This window comes from Gossypium hirsutum, chromosome A01 (assembly GCF_007990345.1).
Source record: "Gossypium hirsutum isolate 1008001.06 chromosome A01, Gossypium_hirsutum_v2.1, whole genome shotgun sequence".
Taxonomy (NCBI): domain Eukaryota; kingdom Viridiplantae; phylum Streptophyta; class Magnoliopsida; order Malvales; family Malvaceae; genus Gossypium; species Gossypium hirsutum.
In genome coordinates this window covers 108,499,682-108,509,462 of record NC_053424.1, presented here as the reverse complement: position 1 = coordinate 108,509,462, position 9,781 = coordinate 108,499,682, and the positions used below count along the sequence as shown (strand labels likewise).

Here is a 9,781-nt window from a genome sequence, read left to right as displayed (position 1 = left end):
TTTCAAGATTTAAAAGGTATTTATATTGCTCAATCTAATGCATTTGAAACGGGATGATTAATGTTTGAGATTCTAAAAAAAACATAGAAAAGGAATATGAAAGGAGGAATATGCAAACAAGAGGCAAATGTTTCAGAAGTATATTTTACTTTGACATAAGAATATTACATTAGTCTTGAATTTTTAATTTTCAAGATAAGGCTACTTGATACTTGAGAATGTTGAGCATATTGACTCTGACTTTTATCATCATCTAAACACACCCTAAGTCTTTTCTCAAAGTCTTGAATGCAATACTTTCGTAATTTAATTAGGTTTATTAATTTTTTGGGTTGAACAAGATGAAGACAAGATTTGTAATCTCATTTTTTAAATAAGCAATTGGTATTTTGACAGGTTATATCAAATTTTTTTATGAAAAGTTATTTCAACTGAATTTATGTTAATTAATGAGTTTAGCCAATGGTAAACGCGTACTGTCCATGGTAATCGTGTTATGATTCCATACAATTTTTGTGATTCTAATGCATTAAAAGAGAGATGATTAATATTTGAGAGGACAAAAGCAAAAGAAGGAAGACAAAAGAAAGAGGAATTTGCAATAGAAGCAAAAATTTCTGCAAGTATATTTTACTATAATGTAACCTAAGAATATTACATTTGTGTTGAATTTAACGTACAAGATGAAGTCAAATGATATTTGAGACTAGGTTAATTGTTGAGTATGTTGAGAATATTGACTCTGATTTTGATCAGCCCCCTAAGCAGACCCTCAAGCCCTTCTTCGAAGTCTTGAAGGCAATACTCTGATAATTTGAGTTCATTCTGAACTTTCTCGATTTGCATAAGGTCAGTTTTGCTCGTTGCAAGGGACAGTAGTGAAGCTTCGGCATTTGCCATTTCATTGATATGCTGTTTTCCTTCGCTGTTGACTCTTTTTGTGTGCAAAAGATTTGAGACTAACGACCAGGGGCTCCTATGTGATTCTTTCTGGACCCCAAAAGTAAAGGAGAACAAGGATTCTAGCACGCTAAGAGTGACTGCTTGCACCTCCCTTAAGACGCTAACAGTGGCACAGGTCTCGTTCAAAGCGGGGCTTTCCTTGTGCTTCAAATTCTTCAGGGCCTTCAAGATTTCCCTTTTAGCTGCCTTCTTAGAGCTCAAGTATTTTCTAACATCATTAGCAAAGCCTTTTCTAGGACCTCTCTTTCGGCGCAAGATAGATTGAAGTTCTACGGTGCGTTCCTTTACTTGCAATAAGGCATCCTTGGCAGTGGTGAATACATCTAAAAGCCCAAGAGATCCATTCAACAGCTCATCGACATATTTCCCTTGCTGTTCATGGGATAAGATTTGTTGAGTCAGGGGTAGCAGAAGCAGTTTCTCGGTGCAATCATGTAAATCTTGAAGTCTACCGAGGTTTTGGTTTAAGGACGACGATGTAGATGCCGACTCAGACAATGCCAATCTGCTCAAATGCTCATCAACCTCGGAAGTAAGAGGGTGGGCTCGAGAGGGAAAGCTATTGGAACGAGTGTGGTAACCGGTGGTAGCCATTATTTCTTCTGGAAATAAAATTTGGAAGTTGTGATCTGAATTCAATTTGCCTTCTTCCCTTCATCTACCCAATATATATATATATGCATATATTGTGTGAAAGAGGAGACATGAAGAATCTCACCCTTCCAAATTGAAGTCATGAGGTAACTGAACTTGATACCAATCTGAACTACTATGTCAGCATGGTTGAGCGATGTCTCCCTCCTAACATGCTCCACAACTCATAACTTGATTCTTTTAATTAGTATACCTTAATTCCTGAAATAATAAAACTATACTATATAATGGGGCTATGCACGAGTGGCTTTAAGCTTGCTTCAACTGACAGTGGCTACTTGTCTATTATTTGGCGACAAGAGACTAGTTTATGTAACTATTATTGTTTAATCATTTCCATCAACATCGACTTGAACATGTGCATGCAATTAACATGGTTGAGTTTATTAATTTCTTGACGTGCAGGAGGCAGGCAAGATCTGCAATCTCAACCTGTACATAGTTTGCAACTTATAGAAAAATGGGTGGAGTTTAATGATCAATGCAGGATGACTAAGCTGTGAGCATAACTGAGAGACAGTTTTCGTTAAATAATGGACCTTTTAAACACAAAATTAAATACAGATTAAAATAAAAATCAAAATAATTGGAGTAATAATGGCAAGGGGTAGGACAAGATCCACTTTCGTATCCTTTGCTCCCTCTTCTCCTCACAGAACCGAAGAAACTATTGTGATTGACAGACTATGATTTATTTTCTTAAAGCCTGTGAGATATGTATGTATCTACCATGTCATAGTCAAAGTGTGAAAAATAAAATAAAGAACACACAAATTTTACGTGGAAACCCTTTCGGGAAAAAAACCACAGGCAGAGGAGAAGAAAATTCAATATGTCGAAAAATTTGAATCAAATATAAGAGGAATAGACTATGTCTATTTATAGGCTTACAAAGCCATATTCTAGTAGGATTGAAACACCTTATCCTAATCAATATAAAATAGATGGAGTTTAATAAGGTTTAAAAATCTTATTCTAAAATAAAATAAAAGAAGTCTAGTTCTATATGGATTTTACTTTTATTTTATTTTCCATTGTATTTTATTTAAATAAGAATTTGGGTCACTTAATTCTAACAATCTCCACCTTGACACAAATTCTCAATGAACAAGTTCTTCATCGCGAACTTTCAATAAACAAGTTCTCCACCTCTTCCATAAAACCCCTTAAGGGTTTAACTTCAACAATAAACACCAACCAAGTCTAAGCAATGCTCGAACTTGGTTATAGGAAGTGACTTAGTCATCATATCTGCAGGATTTTCATGAGTACTAATTTTGCTCACAACAATATCACCACGAGCAATAATATCACGAACAAAATGATACCGAATATTAATGTGTTTTGTTCTCTCATGAAACATTTGATCTTTTGTAAGAAAGATGGCACTCTGACTGTCACAAAATACTGTGCTGATTTGAAGGTCTTCATTGAGTTCACTAAATAGTCCCTTCAACCAAATAGCTTTTTTACAAGCCTCAGTAATCGCCATGTACTCAGCTTCAGTGGTAGACAACGCGACTGTAGTTTGCAAAGTGGCTTTCCAACTAATTGCACAACCTCCGATTGTAAAGACGTAACCTGTGAGAAATCTTCTTCTATCAAGGTCTCCAGCAAAATCAGCATCAACATACCCTATAACTCTATCTTTAGTTCTTCCAAACTGTAAGCAAACATCAGTAGTGCCTCGTAAGTATCTTAAAATCCACTGAACTGCTTTCCAATGTTCTTTACCGGGATTTGCCATATATCTGCTAACTGCACTGACTGCATATGATAAATCTGGACGTGAACAAACCATAGCATACATGAGAGATCTCACTGCACTAGAGTATGGAACATGTGACATGTACTCAATCTCATCATCTGATTGAGGAGACAAGGCCGATGAAAGTCTGAAATGGGCTGCTAAAGGAGTACTAACAGGCCTAGCACTCTGCATATTGAACCTGCAAAGAACTTTCTCAATGTACCCTTTCTGACTTAGGTACAATTTACTTGCTTTTCTATCTCTGAGAATCTCCATACCAAGTATCTTCTTTGCTGGTCCTAAATCTTTCATCTCAAATTCTTCACTTAGTTGGGCTTTAACCTTTCTTATCTCTCCTTTATCTTTTGCTACTATTAACATGTCATCAACATAAAGAAGTAGATACACAAAAGAACCATCACTATTTTTCTTAAAGTAAACACAACTGTCTAAACTACTTCTTTTGAAATCATGAGAAGTCATAAAGGAATCAAACCTCTTGTACCACTGTCTTGGTGACTGTTTCAAACCGTAAAAGGACTTTCTCAGCAAGCAAACATAATCCTCTTTTTCTGAGACTATAAAACCCTCTAGTTGTTGCATGTAAATATCTTCCTCAAGTTCTCCATGCAAAAATGCAGTTTTTACATCTAATTGTTCAAGCTCCAAATCATGCATGGCCACAATACCAAGCAAAGCTCGAATCGAACTATGCTTAACAACTGGAGAGAACACATCTGTGAAGTCCACTCCTGGAATTTGACTGTAACCCTTTGCAACAAGCCTTGCTTTATATTTGGGTTCTTCAACTCCTAGAGTCCCTTCTTTCTTTTTAAACACCTATTTACAACGAACAACCTTTTTACCTTTAGGAAGTTTCACAAGGTCCCATGTTATGTTTTTGTGGAGTAATTTCATCTCTTCTTGCATAGCAAACATCCACTTTTCTGAGTCTTCACAGCTAACCGCCTCAGAATAATTAGATGGCTCTTGATTTGCATCTATATCTTCAGCCACATTTAAAGCATAAGCAACTAGATCAACCTCGGCATACTTCTTTGGAGGTTTAATTTCTCTTCTAGTTCTATTTTTGGCGATAGAGTATTGTGGTGAAGAAGCAACTCTATTCTCAATTTTTGTTCTGGCTTGAGGAGTTGATTCTGTATTAATATGATGCTCTACCTGCTTTTGATTTTCTTTATTGGAAGAGTCTTTAAAAGATAAGTTAGGTAGCATAGCAGTTTCATCAAAAACAACATCTCTGCTAATCACAACTTTTCTATTTTCAGGACACCATAACTTATACCCTTTTACACCAGCTTTATAACCAAGAAAAATGCATTTAATAGATCTCGGTTCCAATTTTCCATTATCAACATGAGCATATGCAGGACACCCAAAAATCTTTAAATCAGAATAATTAGCAGGATTACCAGACCATACCTCTTGTGGAGTCTTTTTCTCAATGGCAACGGATGGAGATCGGTTAATCAAAAAACATGCAGTAGAGGCCGCTTCTGCCCAAAATGCCTTTGGTAAGTTGGCATTTGACAACATACATCGAACCTTCTCCATGATCGTTCTGTTCATTCATTCTGCAACGCCGTTTTGCTGTGTAGTATGATGAACTGTCAAGTGTCTCATGATCCCTTCTGACTTGCACAATCTATTAAACTCATCAGAACAAAACTCTAAGCCGTTGTCTGTGCGGAGGTATTTTATCTGTTTTCCCTTCTGTTTTTCAATCATAATTTTTCAAGACTTAAATGCGGAAAACACATCGCTTTTCTGCTTCAGGAAAAATGCCCAAACTTTTCTAGAAAAATCATCAATAAAGGTTAGCATATAATTAGCTTCACCTCTCGAATGCACTCTAGATGGCCCCCCCAGATCAGAATGAATATACTCTAACGTTCCCTTCGTGTTATGGATTCCTCTAGTGAATCGAACTCTCTTTTGCTTCCCAAAAACACAGTGCTCACAGAAATTCAGTTTGCAAATTCCTTGCCCATTAAAAAGTCCTCTTTTGCTTAATTCTGCCATGCCATTCTCACTCATATGCCCTAGGCGCATATGCAAAATTTTAGTAATATCATCATCTGACAAGGAAGAGGAAGCAACAGCTGCATCACCAGTAACAGTAGAACCCTGTAAAACATATAACTTGGCAATCTTTCTCTGCCCTTTCATCACAACAAGGGACCTTTTGGAAATCTTTAAAACCCCACTTTCAGCTGTGTATCTGTACCCTTTTGAATCAAGAGTACTCAACGAAATTAAATTTCTTTTCAATTCTAGAACATGTCGTACGTCACTAAGTGTTCTGACAACTCCATCAAACATCTTAACTTTAATTGTTCCAACACCTGCGATTTTACACGAAGCATTATTTCCCATCAAAACAACACCTTCAGATACGGTTTCGTAAGTTGTAAACCAATCTCGATTGGGACTCATGTGGAAGGTGCAGCCTGAATCAAGTATCCACTCCTCGCTTACTTTAGAATCATTAACAGAAGCGACTAGAAGTTCACCATCGCTGTAGTTTTCTACAACATCAGCTTCACCAGAATTTTCTGGTTGTTTTCCGTTTTGATTCGCAGCCTCCCTTTTAATCTTATTTTGTAGCTTATAGCACTCAGATTTAATGTGCCCTTTCTTCTTGCAGAAGTTACAAGTTTTACCTTTGTTTGAACATTTCGATCTACCCTTAGATTTACCACGAGGATTCCGTTCTTGTGTCCTACCACGACCATCATCAGCATTTTGATCTTGTCTCCCACGAACAATGAGACCCTCTCCCTGAGAGTCGGGTTTAACCACAAGATGCTTCATCTTATCATACGAGGTTAAAGAATCATAAACCTCATCAACTGTGAGAGACTCGCGGCTATATAAAATTGTGTCTCTAAAGGTTGAATAAGACAGGGGCAACGAACAAAGTAGAATCAACCCTAGATCTTCCTTATCATACTGAACCTCCATGGCCTCCAAGTTTGAGAGAATTTCTTTAAACACTGTTAAGTGTTCGTGTACAGATGCACCTTCCTCCAAACGATAAGTATAAAGACGCTGCTTCATATGCAACTTGCTTGTTAGAGTTTTCGTCATACATATTTGTTCTAGCCTCTTCCATAATGCAGCGGCAGTTTTCTCTTTCATCACATCCTGCAAAATTTCGTTGGACAAATGCAGATGTAATTGTGTTAATGCCTTTCGATCCTTACGCTTATTCTCTTTATCTGTTAATGTCGAAGGCATCTTATCTATCCCTAGCAGGGCATCCTCCAGATCCACCTGTGCAAGAACTACTTGCATCTTAATTTGCCACAACGCAAATCTGGTGTTGCGATCCAACAGCGAAATTTCATACTTCAAAGACGCCATTACCATGATCGAGATGAATAACCCGGAAGCTCGGATACCAATTTGTGAAAAATAAAATAAAGAACACACAAATTTTACGTGGAAACCCTTTCGGGAAAAAAAACCACGGGCAGAGGAGAAGAAAATTCACTATGTCGAAAAATTTGAATCAAATACAAGAGGAATAGACTATGTCTATTTATAGGCTTGCAAAGCCATATTCTAGTAGGATTGAAACACCTTATCCTAATCAATATAAAATAGATGGAGTTTAATAAGGTTTAAAAACCTTATTCTAAAATAAAATAAAAGAAGTCTAGTTCTATATGGATTTTACTTTTATTTTATTTTCCATCGTATTTTATTTAAATAAGAATTTGGGTCACCTAATTCTAACACTAAGTAATCAAATTGTTAAAACTTATCAAAACTGGAATCCTGATAGCTCATGCATTCATAGCAGAATCGCATCATATCTGGAATTTGGGCTTGGAGTTGGAATTCCAGTATCTATAATCTCGTAAAAAGAAAAGTTCAACTTGCAAGTTCAGATATTGGTGGACAAGATAAGAAAAGAGAGAAAGTTGGTGGAAAGAAGACTGTATAATTTTTTGTTTTAACAATAGTTCTATACATGTAAGTTATAATTATGTACAAGTTTACAATGCCAAGATTTCAACAGTTGAAAATGTTTAGAACAGTGACTCTAGCTTTGATCAAACGCCTGAAGAAGCTTTCACGACCTTCTTCAATGTCTTGGATGCACAACTCTGAGTTTTGGAGCTCATTTTGCACATTCTCAACATGCTTCACATTTCCAGATTTAATGAAAGAACGGAATTCAGCTTCAGCATTCGCGATTTTATTTGTTTTCTCTTCTTCTTCCTCGCACCTTACTCTTTTCTGGTGCATTAACTTTGAAACTAGTGGCCACCGGCTCGATGCCTCTGGCCCTGAAATAAAGGACAACAAGGATTGTAACACGCCCATGGTGGCTGCTACTACTTGTTTTAAGGTGTTAATCACAGCTCCGGTCTCACCGTCTTTGCTCGTACGTTTATTGTCCATATGTTTCAAGTTCTTGGAGGCCTTGCTTATTGCCTTTCTCACTTCCTTCTTGGAGGTTAAGTATTTTCTAACCTCATCACCAAGCCCTTCAACTCCTCCTCGTCTTCGGCGCAAAATCGATTGGAGTTCTTGAGTGCATTCTTTGGTTCGCAACAAGGTATCTTTAGCGGTTCCGCATACATTTAGGAGCAAGAGAGATGTATCTAAAAGTTGTTCAACCGATTTCCTTCACTGCTCTTGAGCTAGAGCTTGTTGAGTGAGGGGCAACTGAAGCAACATATCTACATAGTCGTACAAATCTTGAAGACAGGTCAGTTCATGTCCTATGGATGACGAAGATGTAGAGGCCAATTGAGATGCCCTCAGTCCGTTTAGATTTTCATCAATTTGTGAAGTGATGGGATGTTGCCTTGAAGGCAAGCTGTTTGAGCGAGCATGGAAAGAAGGTTGGACATTCAAAGGAGAGGAAGCCATTTTCTTTGTTTTAGAGAAGAAAGAAGGCCTTGCAATTGGAATTTGTGTGTTTCAACTCACTCTAACCTATTTGCTGTCTTCTCATTCTTATCTGCTGAATATATATTACAGGCTGAGGGTGGACAAGAGGAATCTCATCCTCTTTAAATATCAATTACAAGTAACATGAACTTGATTTGGATCTACAAAAATGTTCATGTGTTGTCTCCTTTCCACCGTCAAAACAACTCATTACCCTTTAGCAAATACAATCAAAACTTATCTTCAATAACATGATAATAATATAAAAATATACAAATTCACACGAGGGGGCTGAGAAAGTATATAGACAATGGCCATTTGCTCTTCCGTTCTTCCCTTATATTAATGTGTCATTGCTTTCAACTTGTCTGCTGGTTATCACCTTATGTTCGGCAAAAAGGAGGCAAGATCCGCATGCTTGACTTGTATACTATAATTTTTAGCACGAAAGCATTTATTGGTGATTCGATTGTCCCTTAACTAAAACAATTTTCTATGATGCAGCTCGTGTATAATCTGAATCAACCATGTGAATGTCAATTGACTTTTTTATTAGTGTCTAATAATGTGTTCGTGGATTGAGACAGTAGGATTCTTGACATTGAAGAAGATGATTCAGGGATAGTCAAGAAGAGTTTATTTTTGAAGACTTATTTCTTTATTTTTATTTATGTTTTCATTGATAGATTGTGTCAGCTTTGTCCAAATCTGGTTTAACAACCTTCCCTCAATTGAAACATCAATGAAACATTCAAATTTATGGCATAAAAAAGTCGAAAGTTAGAAAATCTGTCTTGAGTTTCTTTCTAAGTTGGTGTTTAAAACAAAATGGAGCTTAATCTAGACAAATGGGAAAAAAAATGTGCAAATAAATGCTAGAAAATGATATTGTAGTATCAAAACTGCATGTCGTTGAGTATATATATGTATATCTCATGTCTGTACAAGATTGGTGTTTACAAAATTCTCTAACGATTGAATGCGTTGAGAAAAGAGACCCTAGCTTTGATCATACACCTGAAAAGGCACTCAAGTCTATCTTCAAGCTCTTGAATGCAAAGCTCCAACTCTTTTAGCTGTCTTGGCATCTCAACATTCTCAGATTTGCTCATCTTCGGACTCATTACTGATCTTAAAGCAGCATCAACATTTTCAAATTCATTAATGTCTCTTCTTCCGGCTTATTCACACGCTATCCGTTTGTGGTGCAATAGCTTGGACACTAACACCCAACTGCTGCACTTCGATCGCTCGTTTGGCCTTGGGATGAGGGTGAATAAGTACTCAAACATGGAGGAAGTGACTGCTTCAGCCTCCCTTAGCAAGCTAATCATTGCCTTGGTCTCGTGGTCGTTCGAAGATGAGAAAATGAGTTTTGTTTCCACACCCTTCATATTCTTCAATGCCTTGTAGATAGTCTTTTGCACCACTTCCTTGGAGGTGAAGTACTTCCTCACTTCACCTACAAGCTCGACTTCTCTGCAT

The 9,781-nt window shown here is 37.1% G+C and overlaps 2 protein-coding genes across 2 annotated transcripts; both read right to left on the bottom strand.

Moving 5' to 3' along the window:
- Nucleotides 1–711: 711 nt before the first annotated feature.
- LOC107919080 (uncharacterized) lies at nucleotides 712–1,557 on the bottom strand. Its single transcript, XM_016848604.1, has one exon. It carries the CDS (start codon nucleotides 1,555–1,557, stop codon nucleotides 712–714), a length of 846 nt encoding a protein of 281 aa, XP_016704093.1.
- Nucleotides 1,558–7,408: 5,851 nt separating this feature from the next.
- Nucleotides 7,409–8,275, bottom strand: LOC107919081 (uncharacterized). Its single transcript, XM_041092892.1, has 2 exons — nucleotides 8,110–8,275; nucleotides 7,409–8,004 (listed from the first exon to the last, which is right to left on the bottom strand). The coding sequence occupies exons 1-2, from the start codon at nucleotides 8,273–8,275 to the stop codon at nucleotides 7,409–7,411; spliced, it is 762 nt and encodes a 253-aa protein (XP_040948826.1).
- Between the last annotated feature and the right edge of the window lie 1,506 nt (nucleotides 8,276–9,781).

Coding starts and splice junctions, on each gene's coding strand:
- LOC107919081 (XM_041092892.1), bottom strand. CDS start 8,275: ATGGCTTCCTCTCCTTTGAATGTCCAACCTTCTTTCCATGCTCGCTCA. Junction 8,005..8,109: donor CATAGGACATGAACTGACCT/GTCTTCAAGATT, acceptor AACAACTTTTAG/ATACATCTCTCTTGCTCCTA.
- LOC107919080 (XM_016848604.1), bottom strand. CDS start 1,557: ATGGCTACCACCGGTTACCACACTCGTTCCAATAGCTTTCCCTCTCGA.